We start from the raw sequence: 22,538 nt of genomic DNA on the forward strand, positions 1-22,538 counted from the left end.
TATGTTTTGATGGGCAGGGTTGGACACAAATACAACGTGCAGCAAAGCACAGCAGGTGCAGAGCACAAGAGCATGCAATTTATAGGGAGCAGTCGGGGCAAGTACCCCAACAAGGGGTTGGAGCAGAGGCCAGAAGGAAGTGAGGAACAGGCTTTGAGGATATCTGAAGGAAGAGTGATCCAGAGAGGGCTGTGAGAGCAAAGGCCTGTGGTGGGTGTGGGCCTGGGTATGGAAGAGGAGTAAGGCCGCAGTGTGGCAAGGGGAGGGAGGTGGGGCAAGCTGATGAGCATGGGAGTGGGGAGAAGCTCCTTCTGACCCCCTGCTTGCTCTTTGAGTAAAGCATGCTTTGGAGCTTCACACCTGGAGCCCCTGTGTCTCAATCTCCCAGGGACCCAGCCCTAACCAACCTCTGTCCCTTTCAGCTGCGCCCTGAGTAACGTGAAGAAAGTGTCCCTGGAGCTGGGAGGGAAGTCGCCCCTCATCATCTTTGCTGACTGTGACCTCAGCAAGGCTGTGCAGATGGTGAGGGCCTGCCTTGGGGGGTGGAGGTGGGGCACTCATCTCTGATTCTACAGTCAAACTCACACATTTGGCCTAGACTGGGAGGAAGGGGCCTGGGGCACAGATGACATATGCCTTCTAGAAAACAGACTTCCCAAGAAGTTTCATTATTGTCAAGATTACTGAGATCAACTTCACAAAATGGGAAATGTAAGCCACGGTTCCATCTGTTCTGAAATCAGCATGACTTTTCCTTTTTTGCTATGTCCACTTGCCCAGCTCCACCACTGACCCACTGGGCAGCCTCAGGCAAGTTACTCAACGTTTCTGGGCCTTGTGTTCTCACCTATACCATAAGGAGAATACTCCTATGGTTGTTACAGGGATTCAACAAGCTATTAAGTCTGAAGCGCTTAGATGTGGCAGGTGCTGTGTGTCAGTGGTTCTTAAGCTCGTATTATCATTGTCATTGTTATGCTTCGGTCCCCCTCTCCACACGTGTGGGAGCAAGCCAGTTCAACCAGATGTCCAAGTATGCCCCATTCCGTCTAAGTCTCACTGTGCCTTGGAGGATGATGTGATGCCCAACATGGACACGAAGGGGAATGCAGCCTCAGATAGGGAAACTGAGGGAGGCAAATCCAACAGCCCAAGAGTCTTGGCCCCAGTGACAAGGGCATTGCTGCAGGGCCAGAGGCCCAGGCCATGTCATTGGGCAATGCAATTCCAGCTACCAGGTTTCCCTCCTCCCTTGGCCCCCCACATAGGGCTTCCAGGTCCAACATGCAGGCTCCCTTGAGCCTCTGAGGACATTTATTCTGGAATCCTGCCAGGAGTTCTCTGAGGCCTGGGCTGGCACCCAGTCCCTCCCAAGACAGGGGGCTGCCTGCCTGCCTTTGCCTGCCATCTGCTGCCTGCCCCAAGCTAACAGACTCTCCAGGCTCAGCCCCAAGAGTGTGGACTCTGACCCCTCCTGCATCACCCCAGGGAGCACGCTGGCATACAGGGTCTCCAGGTTCACTCTACTCCATTCCACTCCACTCCCTCTTGTCCTCCACTCTCTGTAATGTGGACACAGGTGTCCCCCCAGGGGATGGGACTCAGCTCTCCTCTTGAGGTGACTGAAGAATGAGTAGAGGCTGTATGTCCATTGCTGGCTGGGCCTGGCCCACCATCCCACTGGAGGTCAGGACACACACATTCCTCCCCTTCCCTATAAGAAGGGGGTACATGGGCCTGGGGGGTGTGGGGGGGCTGGCACCCTGGGAGCGGTTGTAAGCCAGCATCCTTATCCATTCTCCAAAGGGGATGAGCTCCGTCTTCTTCAACAAAGGGGAAAACTGCATTGCAGCGGGACGGCTTTTTGTAGAGGACTCGATCCACGACCAGTTTGTACAGAAGGTGGTAAGTTCTGCTGTGGAGTCTTCACTGAGACAGCCACCTGCGCTGTAGGAGGTAGGGGGCAGGGAGGCAAGGCTGGGTCAGGTGGAGTTGGGCACTGTCCATCTGAGTCAGGAAACCCTCACACAAAGCTGTATCCTTTTTCACGTGTTTTCATTATTTCAGCAAGAAATAGTAACCCTGCAGCTCAAACTGACATAACCAGAAAGGGGCTGTCCTAGGTCAGCTCCCCAGCAGTGAAGCCTAAGCCAGGAGTTCAGGTGCATGTGGCTCACTATTGGCGAGCTGTCAGGTGAAGCCTGGGAGGTGAGAGGGACCAGGAGAGGACAGGGAAAAGACATGGTCTCAAGTGACATCCAGCCTTAGCCTGACCCACAGGTAGGAGCTCTGGAGCACGAATGATACCTCGTAGGTGGACCCCTGGGGTCCAAGGACCAGGCTTTTATCCCCTGTCAACAGTTGTTGGCTGTGAGTGTTCATGGGCTAGAGGAGGTCTCCCTGGGACCTGGGACCGTCAGCAGCCACCTCTCTCGGCTGCTGCAGGGTGGGTACTCACATGTAAAGAGGATGAGGTGTGGTACTCACAGCATCTCCTACATTCTTACAACATAGAACCAGAAAGGAAGTCACTCTGTCCCCACTGATTCTGTTGGAAAAGGGTGTAGGGAAGGATGCTGGTTGGTGTGACTGGGTCCCAGGTCTATCGCTGGTCCATTCAGTGATTGCAGGGCCTACGGAGCTCTGGTTGGCTCAGCTTCAGCCAAAAGCCCCTTCCCCATATCCTGGAGAGCAGAGTCTGATCCCAGTGGATATGAGAGGGGATGCTGGAACACAGCCCCTATGTGCAGGTTTTAAAAACTATATTTAGGAAGCCAGGAAAAAAGAGAAAGCAGGACTGGTATAAGGCGAGGCAGCTGTTAGGAAGGAGTTCTGGAGATGGTTTTGGATAACGGGTAAAAATATGAAAGGCAGTGAGGAAACAGGGTTTCTAGAAGGGAGTGTAACAGCTTTTGCCACATAACAAGCTACTCCCAAAACTTAGTGGCTTGGGATAACAGCAGTTCATGCAGTCACAGCCCTGCAGGTTGGCACTGTGGGCACCAGCCCAAGTCCACCAGAGCTTGCTTGTGCATCTGCGGTCAGTGGGGGCACTTGGTGGCTGTGTTGGGATGGCTTGTCTTTGTACCTGGGGTCCTTCATCCTGCAGCATGTGCTCGGACACATGCAGGGCCAATGGCAAGACTCCTAAGAGTGAGAATAGGAGTGTAGAGGCCTCTTGGGGAGTGTAGAGGCCTCGTGGGACCCCTAAAGTTTGCTTCTGCCACATTCTGCCAAGTCACAAGCCAGCTCAAATTGAAGGAGTGGGAAACCAACCCTATCCTGATGAGAAATGAATACAATACATAACCCACTGTAGTTTGGGAGCTGGGCAGCCTGGGTGAGCGAGTCCATCACTGCTATAAGCCCAGTACAGGACTGGCTGAACCTGGGGCATGGATGGGGAGTCACGATGGAGGGCCCATGAAGGAGCAGCTCACTGAGTGGATGTAGTTGCAGGAAACATAGCTGGGCAAGCCCAGTCCCCTCCAGGAGTCTGCAAAGGAGTTGTCAAACCCCCACAGGGTGAGGGCAGGGGTCAGAATCCCAGGAGAACTGTCAGGATAATTTCAACTCCCAAATACAGGTAGCGAGAGGCACATCCAGGACACTCAGCATTATTGCTCTTGGCATCCTAAGGATGGAGTTGGGGGTGGGGGGTGGTTGGTGGCCAAGTGGGAGCAGAGAAGGGGAGCAAAGCAGGGGATCAGGACTCCCTTCAGCACAGAAGAGCTAAGGGGTCCTTGGTGAGAGGGCAGGGGGTGGTCCTTGGGGGCTTGAGTGTCTTCTGATTAGGCCTGGCTAGGGGGTGTAGAGCCTGAATGGAGGGGTGAAGTAGCCCTGGCCTCGGTGGAGGAGGAGAAGGCCAGTCAGGCCTGACCTTGATGCAGCCACAGTGAGGGTAGAGATGACCTTGTTTGGTCTTAAGAAACCGAGGAAAAAACCTGCAGATAGATGACAATAACAGGAAAGGTGAACTCCAGCCAGGAGCCCAGAAGGTCTAATGTCTACCTCCCACTGGTTATGCCATCTGAGTTCTTTTCCATAGCACAGCATCCCACATTCAGGGGCTTTTCTGACTCTGCATCCAACCCCAGAATCCATCAGATACCATGTAGCACATCTTTTGTGGAGACCCAAACCCAAGGTAAAGCCTAGACCTACTTTTAGGTTGGCTGAGGCAACAGGGAAGGCTTCCCAGAGGAGGGGGACTTGAAGCTGGGCTCTGAAGCAGGAAGAAGTAGGAGCAGGAGTGGGTGGACTCAAAGCCCAGGCCCCTCCACTCCACTTAGAGTCTATTCCTCTTGTCACCAGGGCATTGCAGCAAGACATGTGTTTCCCTGCCCTACCCCCATTCCATATTCTGGAGGCCCCAGACAAATGTTCTCTCAGCTTCTCAGCCTATGAAGCTGGGTGCGGGACCACTGTAGGGACACACTCTTTGCTGGCCCATGTCTGGCCCTCACCCTGTCCCTGGACACCTCCGTTTTCTCAGCCTGCCTGATGCTAGACTTGGGTCTCCTTGCACATTGGATACCTTTGGGGTTTCAGCCTGGGAGGCAGATTTGGAACCAGAATAGAGACCATCCTGAGGACATGTGGACTTTTTTCACAGCCCAGTAGCTGGTCACCGAACATGCAAACACGTTAGGTGGGTCAGGCTGGGAGTATCATCAGAAACCATAGTACCTGAGCAGAACCTGACTGGGAGGACTCTCCACAGGTAGAAGAGGTGAGGAAGATGAAGATCGGCAACCCTCTAGACCGGGACACCAACCACGGGCCACAGAACCACCAAGCCCACCTGCGGAAGCTGGTGGAGTACTGCCAGCGTGGTGTGGAGGAAGGGGCCACGCTGGTCTGTGGTGGGAGTCAAGTCCCTCGACCAGGTCAGTCAGAGCACTCCTGGCTCACCTCAGAGCACTCATGGCCCACTGGGGTGACCTGGAGGGCAGGCAGCATGGCCTCTGGTCTCCTGCCCCACTCTAACTGGAGGTATGTGAAGGCCACGGTTAGGCTCCCAGACCTCAGGACTCATTTGGTACATTGGCTGCAGTGGCCTTGGCTATTTGGACCCCGGCCAGACCAGGTGTGGTACTGGCAAGGTGAAGACACCAGAGCTGAAATTCAGTCAGTGCTGGTTTAATGCGTATCATAGTGGACTTTGATTTGCCATGAACATCTCCGCATCCTTGAAGTTCTTTCCTCCCGTGGATTCCGTGGCACTGGCTTTCATGTCTTTCTGTCTTTGGCATTACTTCTCAGCGGTTACTTTTCGCTGAACCTCCCTCTCCACCTGTGCCTTAAATGGAGGTATATCCCCAAGTCTCTCCTGAGCTTGGAGCGATTCTCATGGCAGACCCTTTCCCTGAAGGATCTCACCCCCCGCAGTGGCTCACACCCTCCCAAGTATCTGTCTCCTGGCTCCTCCTCATCCAGAAATCCTGACCACCTAGACACCTCCACCCGCATGTCCCCAGGCCCTTCAGACTGAATGGGTACCAAATCCATCACATCATCTGACTGTCCTGACCCAGACATACACTTGCCTCTCTAGAATCTTCCATTTGGTCAGGTCACTGGAGCCAGAGGAGCAGGGGCTGTGGCATGGACTGTTTGAGATGCTTCCTTGTCAGACTGCCCACCACATGGGGACAGGCACCATGTCTGTCTTCTACACTATTAGGTCCTTCATGCCAGCACTGAGACTCATACAAAACCTGAGTTAATTTGATGGAAGGAAGGAAGGAAGGAAACAATGAATTCTAGACTCCTCTCTTTTCTTGACCCCCTACTTTAAATTAATTGCCTCATTCTCTTAAATTAAAAATCTGTCTTCCTTCCCTGCATCCCTGTTGCCATACTGCTGACTCTGCAGCTTGTTTTGCCTGCGCCATCATATCTGCTTCCTGAGGAACGTTTTGTACCATGCTAACCCTTTACCTATGGTAGCTGCCAGAATTCTGATTATGTCTCCCCCAATGTTGAAGCAACTTATACAGTGACCCATCCTCCTGCAGCAGCAAGCTCAAACTCTTCACTTCATACCCAGGGTCTTCCATGGTCCTAAGCTAACTGGCTTGCCCATGACCCATGCTCCAGCCACATTTTACTCTCTCTGAGTACATCTCATGTTTTCCTGCTCCCTGGGCTTCTGCTGCTCCTCTGATTAACAAACACCTCCCCATTTCCTCAACTGGCAAATTCATCAACGAGCTCAAATAACATCCAGGCCCAGACCATAGGTGTTCCTGTGTCACAGATGTTCCCTGGCACCTCATACAGTGACAGTTTTATAGCCACTGATGGCCACTGACAGCTACCCACTTCCTTGCCCTCAGTAGACTAGGGGCTCCATAAGGCCAGAGTTCAGGGTCTGATGGGAAGGAGTGAAGTAAAGGCATGGTTTGCAGAACAGTTAGGGGGATGCAGCCCCCAAAAACCAGGACACTGGGGAGCCACTATCACTACCCCCTGGCCTGAGGGCCCAGAGGAGGGAGCAGAATTCCTGGAACCCGGTGAGGAGCAGAGCTGTAAGCTACAAACCCGACTGGACATCAGAGGATGAGGGAGCCTCATCGAGAGGGGAAGAGTATAGAAAGAATAGAAAAGGGACAGAGCCCGGCCAGTGCAGAGCCTCCAGCACCTGGTAGGCAGCAGCTCGTTTGCAGACTGAGAGAATACAGGCCATACCACATGAATCAACATGCGTTCATATCTAGCGTAGCTTTTTAAAAACTGTAGTTAATGTTAAAATATAATTTATAAATGTATGAAAAGTATGGAATACTTTATTAAGTTGTTTTTAAAGTTAATTTCTTTCCTAAAAACTGGAAAGAGAAAATTTCAAGTCTCTCAATTTTCCCTTAGTCAGGCTAAATTACATCTCAGTCCATTAAGGTCTCCGGGTCCCCGGGCTCTGTGTCTAGAGGAGAAATAGAGGAAGCATTTCTGCTGTCAGAGGTGGTTCCATCTACAACCAGGGCCTGTAGGGGCAGCAGTCTGGATGGGAGGAGGTGGTGGGCTTGTGTTGACAGGATAGCAGGAGGCTGTATCCTGCCTGAAAGTAGTCACCCTTGCACCTGGGGCGTGTACCTGCACTGAGGGGCCAGGAATCAGGGAGACAGTCCTGAGAGGTCCTGTCCATCAAAACCCATGTCCAAGGATCTCCCATCCCCAGCTCAACCTACTCCACAGGGACTGATCGAGAGCCATCTGAGGGCCTGCACTAGGTAAAGAATCTCCACTGTATCACAGACCAACACTGAGCGGCTCATCTTCCTCAGCGGTATTTAGTTGAAAGGGTTGTTGTGAGGATGCTGTGAACTCATACGCCTGGGGCAGGAAAGCCACCCACCGTCTGTAGCATCCACCACACAGGTGTCACAAACTGCAGGATGTGTGCATGGTGGTTGGTGGGGCCCAGGCCTGGCTGGGGAGAGGACCACCCACCTGCACACCATGGACCTCTGTCTCCCCTGTAGGTTTCTTCTTCGAGCCAACTGTTTTCACGGACGTGGAGGACCACATGTTCATAGCCAAGGAGGAGTCCTTTGGGCCCATCATGATCATCTCTCGGTTTGCTGATGGGTAGGGAGTCCTGCTTATATCTCTTGAGAGCCTGATCCTCTTGCTTGCCTTACTGGGGTCTTTGCTTGAGCTTTGTGGAGGGGAGTGCAGAAGGGGAATGCAGATGGGGTGGGGGCTGTGGATACAGCCTAGCTTCCTGCCAAGTCCTTTTCAACCACTGAAGTTAGGAGAGCCCTAGGGGACCTGCAAGGCTGTGTCCCACTGAGAGTGTCTTCCTTGTCTCTCTGATGCCTCTCACAGCATTCTGGGTTCTGTTCTTATCCACTGCTGCATAATAAACCACCCCAAACCCTGGTGGCTTAGAATAGCAAGTTACTTAATTCACTTGTGAGTCTTCAATTTGATCAGGGTTCCATGGGGCTGGCCGCCTCTCCTGTGGACCATGTCGGGGCAGCTGCTCCTCGGCACCCAGCTCAAAGAAGGCAGGTGGAAGATGCAAGCCTCCTCAAGAACCATCAGTTGGCCTCAGAAAGCCCAGAAGCCCACTTCCACCTGTCTTATTGGTCCAGCAAGTCACTGAGGCCAGACCTGTCTTAAAGGGAGAGGAAATGGGCTGGCCATAATTGTTCTACCATGGGTTCTTTTCCTGACTATTATTTTTCAGAGTAGCACCTTTGAGCAGATTACAGAATGGCATCTCATCCTAGATACCCTATATTTCCAACTATCAAAAAATTACCAAAATTTTCTTTACATGCTGATTGTATTAGAATGAGATACTTTTCTCCCATCTACCAAGCATTGTGCTCAGTTTCAAGCCTGTGATGTCTGTGGATGCCCCCAGTGTAGCTGCCCAAGGAATGCCTTTCCATGTGTGGTGGGTCCCCAGCCTGCCCCCTTCCCTGGGCTCCCATCCCCCTGTCTACACAGTGAGGGGCTCACCCATGATGACCAGAAGAGTCTGACTGCTCTGCCTCCTCTCTGTCATTCTTTCCTCTTTGCTTGGCTGCCCTATCTCCTCCACACTTGCTGTAGGCCTGGCACGTTTGCTCAGAGGGTCCTATGTGGTGGGGAGCTTGCAGTGGGCCAGGCACCCCCCTTGGAGGAAGGGGTGCCAGTCTTTCTGTGTCCCATGCCCAGGGTGGCCCCATGGTGCTCCTCACAGAGTTCTTCCTGGGTTTTCCCTACAGCGACGTGGACACTGTGCTGTCTCGGGCCAATGCCACGGAGTTTGGCCTGGCTTCGGGCATCTTCACCAGGGACATCAACAAGGCCCTGTACGTCAGCGACAAGCTGGAGGCCGGCACCGTGTTTGTCAACACATACAACAAGACTGATGTGGCCGCTCCCTTTGGAGGGTTCAAGCAGTCTGGCTTTGGCAAAGACCTCGGTAACCTAATCCTGAACATCTGTTAAGGCCCCTTGGTGCCAGGCCCTGTCCTGGGGACCGATGGTATAGCGTTGACAAGATGGCTCCCGGTGCTCACTTCTCACTGGGAGTGGACAGGGGATAATTAAGGCAGTAAACAAGATCCAGCTGGGAAGTGAAGAGTGGAGGAAGTGGGTAAGACAGAGTGATCTGTCCAGGAAGATCAGGAGGGTCATTTTAGAGGGGACCAGGGTGGGCCTCTCCAAGGAGGTGGCGCCTGCACTGAGGTTCGAGTGGCTGGAGGAGGCAATATAAAGACATGTGTTCCCAATTGAGAGGACAGCAGGTCCTGAGAGAACCAGCTTTGGTCTTGGAGCTGCAGCGAGGGGCCTGAGGGCAGGGCTGGGGAAGTCCGGAGAGGAGGAGGCTGGGGAGGCAGGCGGCGGACCAGAGAGCAGGGCCCTGGGGGCTGCAGTCAGAGCTTCATCCACAGAAAGAGGGGAAACTGTGGAGGCCGAGTATGGAGGGCAGTGGGGCAGTGTGAGTCCCCAGTGTAGAGACAATGTCACTCAGGTGGGTAACCAAGCTCAAGCCCTGCCTGGCCTGCCAGGAGAAGTGGAGGTCTGATCTGGCACTGGGCTATTGCATGATTTAGGATGAGCGCTCCTCTCCCCATCCTGCCACCATGGAATCCAGCAGTTGATAACTGGCTCCAGTTGGGGATCCCAGCTCTGATGCCCAGCCGTGGTGGTGGCAGGGAGGGCAGGGTCTGGGAGAGCAGCTGTTTCCGAGAGCCTCCATCCCTGAACCCAGCTCAGGATGCTCAAGGAGGTTTGAGCTGAGGCTTGATCATAGAGAGGTTGCTATTTCATTTTCTCCCCCCACTCCATCCTTCATACCCTGCAGAAAACCCCAAAGATGCTTGTGAAAGAAGTCCCAACAACACCCCCCAAAGCCCGACACTACACTGAGCACCCAGAGGTGGGACTCGCACTCATACACACATGCATGTACACAATGTTGGACAGTCCTGCTCCCTTTTCCCTGTCTGCCACCCCTTCTTGGTTCCTCCACTGGAATCTACAAGGGCCACTGTTATTCAGGAGGCTGTGGGTGCCGGGTCCCCAGGATCTGGTCTGTCACTTATGACCCTGGCCCTGAGCTGCTCCAGCTCATCCTCTCTGCTGCCCCCTCTTCCTGTGTCCTGTGCACATAAACCAGTCACCCCCAGTAACCCATCAGGGTTTGGCCCAGAGCCCTCAGCAGGCCCCAGCTGGTGAAGCGTGGCTCCTGGGGTCAACCTTAGCGGGTGGGGGAGATGTCAGGCAACCGCAGGCCCCACATACTGGTTGTGGGGCCAAACACACCAGCTGTGGAACACAGCCAAACTCTGGGTGCCTCTGACTCCCTTTCCCAGGAGCAGCATGACCTGGAATTAGCTGGGGGGCAGCAGTGGGGACAGGCAATGGACTGGCACCTCTGGGTGAGTAGGAGGGCACCAGAGAGCCTCTTGGCTGCCCTCGGGGCGATGGGGCTGCCGTTCCTCTAGAGGAGGTAGTCAGAGCAGGGAAGTTTCTGGAACAGTGGAACAGTTGCCCCCAATTAGTCTGTATTCCGATGCCTGTGGTGGAATCCTTATCACCCCCAACCCTACAACTAATGCAGGACCTGCCAAGACCTTGGTTTCTCTTCTGTAACTGGGGCTGACCCTGGGCGGACCCCACACGGTTGCTATAGGGATCTGTGAGATAAAAGGGCTGCAGCACTTGCAACAGTGTGGGACCCGCCCTAGGAGCTGCTGTGAGTGTGACCTTTCTCCATGGTACGTGCTGTCTTGCAGGAGAGGCAGCCCTGAATGAGTACCTGCGGGTCAAGACGGTTACTTTCGAGTACTGATGAAAGGTCTCCTGCGAGAAAACTCCCCTCTCCACAATGTGTCCTTGCCCTCCACAACCAGGCCTGAACCAGCCTGCCTTCTCAGGGGGAGGCAAAGGCTGCTTCCCCAGAGTTCCTGCCCTCTCATCTCCTCCTGAGCAAGCAACACCTCCACTGGAAGCACTGGTGGAAGCCCCCTGCCTGCACCTCTGTCCCCCTGGGACATCCCCAACCCTGTCTGATCACAGTGGCCTTTGGCTAGGTGAGAAGGTGGCCCCAGGGTGAATAAAAGTTATGGCCAGTGGCAACCCTGTGTCTCTCCGTTCCATCTGTGGGTGTTCCTGGGTGGCCCTGCAGGTCCAGGCACTCGTGTGTATTGCCCAAGGAGGGTGCCCTGGGGAGAGGTGCAGCAGCGAAATGTGGGTGTGCATCAGTTAGGATGAAGCTAGGTGTGAGAGACATCTGTGGGGTGACTCTTGGGAAATGCAGAGCAGAGGAAGCAGGATGGGTTAGGGTTAGGGTTGGAACCAGCATCCCATCCCTCCACTTTGCTCTCTCTTTCTCCTCTCACCCTGCAGGACGCTGGGGCCTTCCCTTCTTCACCCCACCCACTATGTCCCAAACATTACACCTCCACTTACCTGCTGTTGCCTCACTTTGCCCCACATGGCACTCTCTGGTTGGCATTTCAACCCCCCAGCCCACCTGCTCTGCCTTTCTGGGCTCCATGGCATCTGAAGATCTTCTCTTCCCCCTGCAGTTTCCCTGGCTGTGCTAGGAGTGGCCTGGCCCAGGCTTTGCTCATTTGTTTGCTCATCTGCAAACAGCCCTTCCCAGCAGAAGAGCAGGCAACATGTGGAGCACAGGCACATGTGATCCCAAATAGAGCCAAGAAACACTTTTCTTCCCTCTTCAGACACACACACAGAGCTTGGTTTCAGCCAGGGTGCCTCTCAAGTTCCACTTGAGACCTCTGATTTAGATGTGCAGGGCTGGGCTCCTACCTTTTTAGCCTCCCCTCTATTCAAGAATTCTCCTGAAACTATAAGGTAGTATATAAGAAAAGCCACCCTGCTTTCCCCTCCTATTTCTTTCCTGTTGTGACTGCTTTACTTTTACACAGAACACTTCACTTCTGACACTTCTGGTCATCACATGTGGGGTTTGTTTTCCACATTGAGCAATTCTCTGTGACACCAGTTGGGTGTCCTACAATTTAACTCAATTCTGACACTATCCACCCAGAGATATAGTGTCAGATCCCACAGGTTAAGAGCCCAGTACCACAAAACTGTTCCCACCCACTTTAGATGCCAGTCACAAGTAGCAGATCTCCAGGTTGTCCCACAACTTCTATCTGATTTGGCTACAAATTGGAGGTTCCCATGACTCCCACCTGGAGTTACATTAATTTTCTAGAGGGGCTGAGAGAACTCAGAGAAACACTTATGTTTCCCAGTATAATAAGGATATGATAAAGGATACAGATGAGCAGCCAGATGAAGAGATGCATAAGGTGAGGTCTGGGAGGGTCCTGAGCACAGGAGTCTCTGTACCAATGGAGTTGGGGTGGGTGTGGATGTCTTTGCCAACCTGGAAGATCTCCAAACCCCATACTACTGGGATTTTTATGGACTCTACCTCGCATAGTCATGATCAGTCATTAACTCCATTTCTAGCCTCTCTCCTGTATCTGGAGATTGGTTGGAGGCAGGGGCTGAAAATGCCAAGCTTCTAATCATGGCTTCATCTTTTTGGTGACCAGTTGCCATCTAGGACCACCCCCCCCAATCACCTCAACAGAATAAAAGATGCTCCTAGTGCTCTTCTCATTTAGGAATTTACAAGGGTTTTGGGAACCCTCTGTCAAATATGGGGTCAGAGACAATATTAGTGTTCTTACTTAGGAAATTACAAGGGTTTCAGGAGCTCTGTGCCAGGAACCAAGGGCAGAGACCAATATGCATTTTCTATTATCTCACAGTATCAAAGATGAAACTATTAGTTTACTCATTTCCTTTATCCCCTTCTTTCTTGAGTTATAGAACCCCAAATTTTACATGGGCACATGGCTGACCTGCAGAAAGACAGAATTCCCAACCTCCTTTCCAGTTAGGTGATGGTCATGAAACTAAACCTAGCAGACAAAATGTGAATGGAAGTAATACCTGCCACTCCAAGAAACATGCCCTTTAAAGGGGGTGTCATGCTGTTGCTCTCCCTCTTCTCCTACCCCTGGGCTGGCTGGAAGCAGACCTAGGAGACAGGGTGGTGAGCATTTTCCAACCATGCAGATATGGCAACATCTGTGGAGGGGATAAGTGGCACACAGTGGCAGACACCTAAATACCCAACATCATGGCGGTGCGTATAGTGACTGGTACAAGGAGGTGACTGGTACATGGAGGAAATAAACTTGTCTTTTTGTGATTTTTTTTCCCTCGGAGTTTACCTACAGTGGTAGAAGGGATGCTTTATTATTTTTTTTAATATTTTTATTAACGTATAATGTATTATTTGTTTCAGGGGTACAGGTCTGTGATTGATCAGTCTTACACAATCCACAGTGCTCACCATAGCACTTACCCTCCTGAATGTCCATCACCGAGCCACCCATCCCTCCCACCCCCCACCACTCCAACAACCCTCAGTTTGTTTCCTGAGATCAAGAATCTCTTATGGTTTGTGTCCCTCTCTGGTTTCGTCTTGTTTCATTTTTCACTCCCTTCCCTTTGATCCTCTGTCTTGTTTCTCAAATTCCTCATATCATATGATACGTGGCTTTCTCTGATTGACTTATTTCGCTTAGCCTACTACTGTCTAGTTCCAGCCACGTCATTGAAAATGGCAAGATTTCATTTTTTTGATGGCTGCATAATATTCCATTGTGTATTTATACCCCATCTTCTTTATCCATTCATCTGTTGATGGACATCTTGACTCTTTCCGCAGTTTGGCTATTGTGGACATTGCTGTTATAAACATTGGGGTGCATGTGCCCCTTTGGATCACTACATTTGTATCTTTGGGGTAAATACCCAGTAGTGCAATTGCTGGGTCATGGGGTAGCTCTATTTTCAACTTCTTGAGGAACTTCCATACTGTTTTCCAGAGTGGCTGCACCAGCTTGCAATCCCACCAACAGTGTAGGAGGGTTCTCCTTTATCCGCATCCTCGCCAACATCTGTCATTTCTTTTTTTTTCCTTTAAATTTTTTATTGTTATGTTAATCACCATACATTACATCATTAGTTTTTGATGTAGTGTTCCATGATTCATTATTTGTGCATAACACCCAGTGCTCCATGCAGAACATGCCCTCTTTAATACGTACCACGAGGCTAACCCATCCCCCACCTCCCCTCCCCTCCCCTCTAGAACCTGTTTCTTTTTCAGAGTCCATCGTCTATCATGGTTCATCTCCCCCTCCGATATCCCGTCCTTCATTCTTCCCCTCCTGCTATCTTCTTCTTATTTTCTTAAAATATATTGCATTATTTGATTCAGAGGTACAGATCTGTGATTCAACAGTCTTGCACAATTCACAGTGCTCACCATAGCACATACCCTCCCCAATGTCTATCACCCAGCCACCCCATCCCTCCCACCCCACCCCACACTCCAGCAACCCTCAGGTTGTTTACTGAGATTAAGAATTCCTCATATCAGTTAGGTCATATGATACATGTCTTTCTCTGATTGACTTATTTCACTCAGCATAACACCCTCCAGTTCCATCCACGTCGTTGCAAATGGCAAGATCTCATTCCTTTTGATGCCTGCATAATTGTGTATATATACCACTTCTTCTTTATCCATTCATCTGTCAGTGGACATCTTGGCTCTTTCCACAGTTGGGCTATTGTGGACATTGCTGCTATAAACATCAGAGTGCACGAACCCCTTCAGATCCCCACATTTGTATCTTTGGAGTAAATACCCAGTAGTACAATTGCTAGATCGTATGGTAGCTCTATTTTCAACTTTTTGAGGAACCTCCATACTGTTTTCCAGCTTGCATTCCCACCAACAGTGTAGGAGGGTTCCCCTTTCTCCACATCCCCGCCAACATCTGTCGTTTCCTGACTTGTTAATTTTAGCCATTCTGACGGGTGTGAGGTGGTATCTCATCGAGGTTTTGATTTGGATTTCCCTGATGCCGAGCGATATTGAACACTTTTTCATGTGTCTATTGGCCATTTGGATGTCTTCTTTGGAAAAATGTCTGTTCATGTCTTCTGCCCATTTCTTGATTGGATTATTTGTTCTTTGGGTGATGAGTTTGATAAGTTCTTTATAGATTTTGGATACTAGCCCTTTATATGATATATCATTTGCAAATATCTTCTCCCATTCTGTCAGTTGTCTTTTCGTTTTGTTGAACATTTCTTTTGCTGTGCAAAAGCTTTTTATCTTGATGAAATCCCAATAGTTCATTTTTGCCCTTGCTTCCCTTGCCTTTGGCAATGTTTCTAGGAAAAAGTTTCTGCAGCTGAGGTCAGAGAGGTTGCTGCCTGTGTTCTCCTTTAGGATTTTGATGGACTCCTGTCTCACGTTTAGGTCTTTCAACCATTTGGAGTCTATTTTTGTGTGTGATGTAAGGAAATGGTCCAGTTTCATTCTTCTTCATGTGGCTGTCCAATTTTCCTAACACCATTTGTTGAAGAGACTGTCTTTTTCCATTGGACATTCTTTCCTGCTTTGTCAAAGATGAGTTGACCATAGAGTTTAGGGTCCGTTTCTGGGCTCTCTATTCTGTTCCACTGATCAATATGTCTGTTTTTGTGCCAGTACCATACTGTCTTGATGATGACAGCTTTGTAATAGAGCTGGAAGTCCGGAATTGTGATGCCGCCAGCTTTGCTTTTCTTTTTCAGTATTCCTCTGGCTATTCTGGGTCTCTTCTGGTTCCATACAAATTTTAGGATTATTTGTTCTATTTCTTTGAAAAAAATGAATGGCATTTTGATGGGGATTGCATTGAATGTGTAGATTGCTCTAGGTAGCATTGATATCTTCACAATATTTTTTCTTCCAATCCATGAGCTTGGAACTTTTTCCATTTCTTTGTATCTTCCTCAATCTCTTTCATGAGTATTTTATAGTCTTCTGAGTACAGATCCTTTGCCTCTTTGGTTAGATTTATTCCTAGGTATCTTATGCTTTTTGGTGCAATTGTAAATGGGATCGACTCCTTGATTTGTCTCTCGTCTGTCTTGTTGGTATGTAGGAATGCCACTGATTTCTGTGCACTGATTTTATATCCTGCTACTTTAGTGAATTCCTGTATGAGTTCTAGCAGTTTTGGGGTGGAGTCTTTTGGGTTTTCCACATACAGTATCATATCATCTGCAAAGAGTGAGAGTTTGACTTCCTCTTTGCCGATTTGGATGCCTTTGATTTCTTTTTGTTGTCTGATTGCTGTGGCTAGGACTTCTAATACTATGTGGAATAGCAGTGGTGATAGTGGACATCCCTGCCACATTCCTGACCTTAGGGGAAAAGCTGTCGGCTTTTCCCCATTGAGGATGATATTCGATGTAGGTTTTTCATAGATGGCTTTTATGATATTGAGGTATGTACCCTCTAACCCTATACTCTGAAGAGTTTTGATCAAGAAAGGATGCTGTACTTTGTCAAATGCTTTTTCTGTATATTTTGAGAGGATCATATGATTCTTGTTCTTTCTTTTGTTAATGTATTGTATCACGTTGATTGATTTGCAGATGTTGAACCAACCTTGCAGCCCAGGGATAAATCCCACGTGGTTTTGGTGAATAATCCTTTTAATGCACTGTTGGATCTTATTGGTTAGTATTTTGGTGAGAATTTTTGCATCCATGTTCATCAGGATATTGGTCTATAATTCTCCTTTTTGGTGGGGTCTTTATCTGGTTTTGGGATCAAGGTAATGCTGACCTCATAAAATGAGTTTGGAAGTTTTCCTTCCATTTCTATTCTTTGAAACAGTTTCAGAAGAATGGGTATTAATTCTTTAAATGTTTGGTAGAATTCCCCTCCCCTGGGAAGCCATCTGGCCCTGGGCTATTGTTTGTTGGGAGATCATTGATTGCTGCTTTAATTTCCTTAGTGGTTATGGGTCTGTTAAGATTTTCTCTTTCTTCCTGGTTCCGTTTTGGTAGTTGATACATCTCTAGGAATGCATCCATTTCTCCCAGATTATCGAATTTGCTGGCATAGAGTTGCTCATAATATGTTCTTATAATTGCTTGTATTTCTTTGGTGTTGGTTGCGATCTCTCCTCTTTCATTCATGATTTTATTTATTTGGGTCATTTGTCTTTTCTTTTTGATAAGTCTGGCCAGGGGTTTATCAATCTTATTAATTCTTTCAAAGATCCAGCTCCTGGTTTTGTTGATCTGTTCTACTGTTCTTTTGGTTTCTATTTCATTGATTTCTGCTCTGATCTTTACTATTTCTCTTCTCCTGCTGGATTTAGGCTTTATTTGCTGTTCTTTCTCCAACTCCTTTAGGTGTAGGGTTAGGTTGTGTATTTGAGACCTTTCTTGTTTCTTGAGAAAGGCTTGTATTGCTGTATACTTTCCTCTTAGGACTGCCTTTGCTGTATCCCAAAGATTTTGAACAGTTGTGTTTTCATTTTCATTGGTTTCCATGAATTTTTTTAAATTCTTCTTTAATTTCCTGTTTGACCCATTCATTCTTTAGTAGGATGCTCTTTAGCCCCCATGTATTTGAGTTCTTTCCGACTTTCCTCTTGTGATTGAGTTCTAGTTTCAAAACATTGTGGTCCAAAAATACACAGGGAATGATCCCAATCTTTTGGTACCAGTTGAGACCTGATTTGTGACCTGGGGTGTGATCTATTCTGGAGAATGTTCCATGGGCATTAGGGAAGAATGTGTATTCTGTTGCTTTGGGATAGAGTGTTCTGTATATATCTGTGAAGTCCATTTGGTCCAGTGTGTCATTTAAAGTCTTTATTTCCTTGTTGATCTTTTGCTTAAATGATCTGTCCATTTCAGTGAGGGGGGTGTTAAAGTCCCCTACTATTATTGTATTATTGTCAATGTGTTTCTTTGATTTTGTTACTAATTGGCTTATGTAGTTGACTGCTCCCATGTTAGGGGCATAGATATTTACTATTGTTAGATTTTCTTTTTGGATAGACCCTTTAAGTATGATTTAGGGTCCTTCCTCATCCCTTATTAGAGTCTTTGGTTTAAAATCAAATTTGTCTGATGTAAGGATTGCCACCCCAGCTTTCCATTAGATGTCCATTAGCATGGTAAATTGTTTTCCACCCCCTCACTTTAAACCTAGAGGTGTCTTTGGGTCTAGAATGAGTCTCTTCCAGGCAGTATATTGATGGGTCTTGTTTTTTGTTTTTGTTTCTTTGTTTTGTTGTTGTCGTTGTTGTTTTTATCCAATCTGATAGCCTGTGTCTTTTGATTGGGGCATTTAGCCCATTTACATTCAGGGTAGCTATTGAAATATATGAATTTAGTGCCATTGTATTGCCTGTAAGTTGACTGTTACTGTATATTGTCTCTGTTCCTTTCGGTTTATATTACTTTTAGGCTCTTTCTTTGCTTAGAGGACCCCTTTCAATATTTCTTGTAGGGCTGGTTTGGTGTTCGCAAATTCTTTCAGCATTTGTTTGTCCTGCAAGCTTTTTATCTCTCCTTCTATTTTCAATGACAGCCTAGCTGGATACAGTATTCTTGGCTGCGTATTTTTCTCGTTTAGTGCTCTGAATATATCATGCCAGTCCTCTCTTGCCTGCCAGGTCTCTATGGATAGTTCTGTTGCCAATCTAATGTTTCTATCATTGTAGGTTACAGATCTCTTGTCCCGAGCTGCTTTCAGGATTTTCTCTTCGTCTCTGAGACTTGTGAGTTTTACTATTAGATGTTGGGGTGTTGAACTATTTTTATTGATTTTGAGGGGGAATTCTCTGTGCCTCCTGGATTTTGATGCCTGTTTCCTTCCTCACATTAGGGAAGTTCTCTGCTATAATTTGCTCCAATATACTTTCTGCCCATTCTCTCTTTCTTCTTCTGGGATCCCAATTATTCTAATGTTGTTTCGCTTTATGGTATCACTTATCTCTCAAATTCTCCCCTCGTGATCTAGTAGTTGTTTATCTCTCTTTTTCTCAGCTTCTTTATTTTCCATCATTTGGTCTTCTATATCATTAATTCTCTCTTCAGCCTCATTTATCCTAGCAGTTAGAACCTCCATTTTTTATTGCATCTCATTAATAGCCTTTTTGATTTCGACTTGTTTAAATTTTAGTTATTTTTCTCCAGAAAGGGATTCTCTAGTATCATCTATGCTTTTTTCAAGCCCAGCTACTATCCTTATAATCGTCATTCTGAACTCTAGTTCCGACATCTTACTAATGTCTCTACTGATTAGGTCCCTGGCAGTCAGTACTGCCTCTTGTTTTGTTTTTGTTTTTTTTTTTGAAGTGAGTTGTTCCGTCTTGCCATTTTGTCCAGAGGAGAATAGATGAGTGAGAGAATAAAATGCTAAAAAAAAATGCTAACAGGTAACAACAACCCCAGAAAAATATACATTAAACAAATAAGAAGAGACCCAAAACTGTGGGGAAAAGCAAGGGGGGGGGAAAGAATATGGTCAAGTTGGTGAAAATAACAGAGCCACACACTAGATTTTGGGTTTATTTTGGTCTGTAGAAGATATTGCCTCCCAAAATTTTAAAGAAAGAAAAAGTTATGTATATATATATATGCAAAAATATGGGTAAATACAATGAAGGAATGGAATATGGAATGGAAAATGGAATGAAAAAAACATATATATGCAAAAATATGGGTAAATACAATGAAGGAATGGAATATGGAATGGAAAATGGGATGGAAAATGGAATAAAAAAACATATATATATGCAAAAATATGGGTAAATACAATGAAGGAATGGAATATGACTGTAAAAATGAATATTAAAAAAGGAAATGATAAGAAGTTGGTTGAAAAAAGAATGAAAAAAATTTTTTAAAAAGAGAATGTGATCAAGCAAGAGACTAGGACAATGTCATACACTAGATTTAGGGTATATTTTGGTCTGTTAGAAGAAACTGTATCCCAAAATTTTAAAGAACAAAAAACTTTCATATATATATATATATATATATATATATATATATATATATATATATATATTAAGGTTAAATACAATGAAGAGATAGAATATGACTGTAAAAATTAAAAATTAAAAAAGATTTTAAAAAATGAATTGAAAAGATGTTGGTTGAAAAAGGAAAGAAGAAAAATTCAACTAAAAAAATAGAAAAAGAAAAAAAATTTTTAATTAACCTTGAAAGACTAAAGAATCAGGGGGAAAACAGCCATAAATTCTATGTGCGGTATTCCCCTAGTGCTGGAGTTCTGCCGTTCTCATTGATCTGTAAACTTGGTCCTGGCTGGTTGTTCTTGCTGATCCTCTGGGGGAGGGGCCTGTTGCAGTGGTTCTCAAATGTCTGCTGGAGGTGGAATTGCCCCCCTTTGCCGGGTCCAGGCTAAGTAATCTGCTCGGGTTTGCTCTCAGGAGCTTTTGTTCCCTGCAAGCTTTCCATACAGCTTTAGAGGACAAGAGTGAAAATGGTGGGCTCCCAATCTCTGCCCCAGAGGAGCTGAGAACTTGGGGCCCCACTCCTCATTGAGCCCCCAGAGAAAAGCAGCCAATCACTCCCGTCTCCCTGGTCTCTGGCCGCACTCCATGCTCACCCAGCCTGTGACCAAGCATTTCTATCTCTGACACACGTGGAGTCTCCAAACCCAGTAGATCCTTGCAGTGCACTCCCGCACCGCTCCCCCCGGGGGAGGAAGGGGAGTTTCCCCAGATCTGCCGCTTGTTGGGTCCCCACTGGAAGAGCAGTGGCCCGACTGCCACAGATCATGGTTTATGGCAACCCTGAGCTGCCAGCCCACTCCTCAGCACTGTCTCTGCAGCTGGCTTCCCTGCTCTGATACCTGGGAGCTCTGCCGCACTCAGGCACCCCCAGTCTTCACCCTGTGGGTCCTGAGACCACACGTCCCAGCAAGGGTTCCACCCCCCAATTAGCCACTGGAGCGATGTCCCTCAGCGGAGCCAACTTCTAAAAGTTCCACTTTTGTGCTCTGCTGCTCTATCACTTGCCAGTAGCAGTCAGCGGAGGCCCCCTCCCCCACTGTCTATCTTCCCGTATATTGCCTTGGATTCACCCCTCCGTTCGTCCTACCTTCCAGAAAGTGGTCATTTTTCTGATCAGAGAGTTGCTGCTATTCTTTTCTTTGATCTCCTGTTGAGTTCATAGGTGTTCTGAATGGTTTGATAACTATCTAGCTGAATTCCTGGGACCAGATGATATTTAGGTCTCCTATTCCTCCACCATCTTGCTCCAGGATTGTTTTTTTGTGATTTTTACTGCATTTCTCTTTCTCCATGTTAACAGAAGAGTTAGAGGCATTTTAGAAATATAATAAACAAAATAAAAAAATGCATGAGTGAATTGGGGCAAAGAGGAACGCAGCAGAAGGATAAAATCAGGTGTGGGTTCGTATCAAAACTGCATGCTGTGAAATTTTATGCCATTTTAAAGTTGGACCACAATTTAGCTCAGAGCTTTCTAGCCGACAAGAGTGTGAGGGAACCGGACCTGTGATCTAACTCACAGAGTCCATATGAGAGAAGAAACCAGCTAGTTTTTTTGGAGGACAGAAAGAAACCCATTTTATGAGTCCTCCTAAAAAAACAAAAAACAAAAAACAAACATTTTATCATGTGATGACCACTGCCCTATACTATTTTATAGTAGGGTATTAAGCTGCAGATTGCTGTATCTTATGACCTCCCCCAAGGTAGGCTGAGCACATGTCGACCCACTGGTAGCCCAGGCGACCAACATGGTGGCATGGTTGGAACACTACATACTCCTCCAACTAAAGTGGGGTGTGGTGGAGAGGTGGATGAACTCTGAAGCTCAGTTATAGCTGTCTGTTGATCTGACTTGATCTAAACATGATGAGTAAGAGGAAATAGAATTCACCAGAAGCCATTTCAGGCAGACCCTTGTACTTCTTCAGAAGAAATGTTCTGATGAGGTAAAAAGGGGCTGGGGGGGGGGGGTTGTTCAGGATCAGAAGATGACCACAGACTTGCTCTATAAGATACAGGGAAGAGGTCTTTGAAATATGTATAGGGAGGAGGTGGGTGGACCTGGCAAATGCTAGAGGGGGAAGGTAGGGAAGGTGAACCCTGGTGGCTAAGGCAAATGGTCTTTGGGGGATATGTGAGAGTATGTGGTGGAAACTCCTTTCCCTTCTCCCTCCAAGCTCAACAATTCATCACTATTCCCTGTGCTTTCCTGTGAACTGCTCTTCCTGAGCAAACCCTAAAGAAGAGACGGTTTGTGTACCCAAGGAGACAGGCAGAAGAGAGTGTAAGAGCAAAGAACGTTCCAGAGAACAACTGGTTATGTGAGTACACACTTAGGTACAAGGTTGGGTTGTACATCCATCAGTAATCCTTCAAAAACACTGCTTCTCCCAAGGGAATGTGTAAGGTGCCTTGGGCAGAGAGTCCCTGGAGGGCACTCTAACCACAACCCAGTGGGGTCCTCTGGGCTGGGCCAAGGAGTGAAGTGCCCTTATAAACTGCATTTCAAATGGGTAAAGGAGTTTAACAATATATTGTTAAAGACATGAGGGTACACATTACTCTACAAAGAGCATCAAATTGAAATCCTTCCATACAGTAAGCAATCTTGCCCAGAATATA

General features: G+C 47.7%; 1 protein-coding gene across 2 annotated transcripts in view; it reads left to right on the top strand.

The window, feature by feature from the left end:
* The window catches only part of ALDH1L1 (aldehyde dehydrogenase 1 family member L1), a 121,792-nt gene extending 110,710 nt beyond the window's left edge, over positions 1–11,082 (top strand). For both annotated transcript variants that reach the window (XM_027585876.1, XM_027585877.1), the window contains 6 exons: positions 423–522; positions 1,807–1,905; positions 4,724–4,889; positions 7,485–7,590; positions 8,721–8,920; positions 10,740–11,082. In XM_027585876.1, coding sequence (XP_027441677.1) covers positions 423–522; positions 1,807–1,905; positions 4,724–4,889; positions 7,485–7,590; positions 8,721–8,920; positions 10,740–10,795 — 727 coding nt within the window. In that variant the 3' untranslated portion in view covers positions 10,796–11,082. The remainder of the gene's footprint in view (positions 1–422; positions 523–1,806; positions 1,906–4,723; positions 4,890–7,484; positions 7,591–8,720; positions 8,921–10,739) is intronic.
* Positions 11,083–22,538: the final 11,456 nt, after the last annotated feature.

This window comes from Zalophus californianus, chromosome 1 (assembly GCF_009762305.2).
Source record: "Zalophus californianus isolate mZalCal1 chromosome 1, mZalCal1.pri.v2, whole genome shotgun sequence".
NCBI lineage: Eukaryota > Metazoa > Chordata > Mammalia > Carnivora > Otariidae > Zalophus > Zalophus californianus.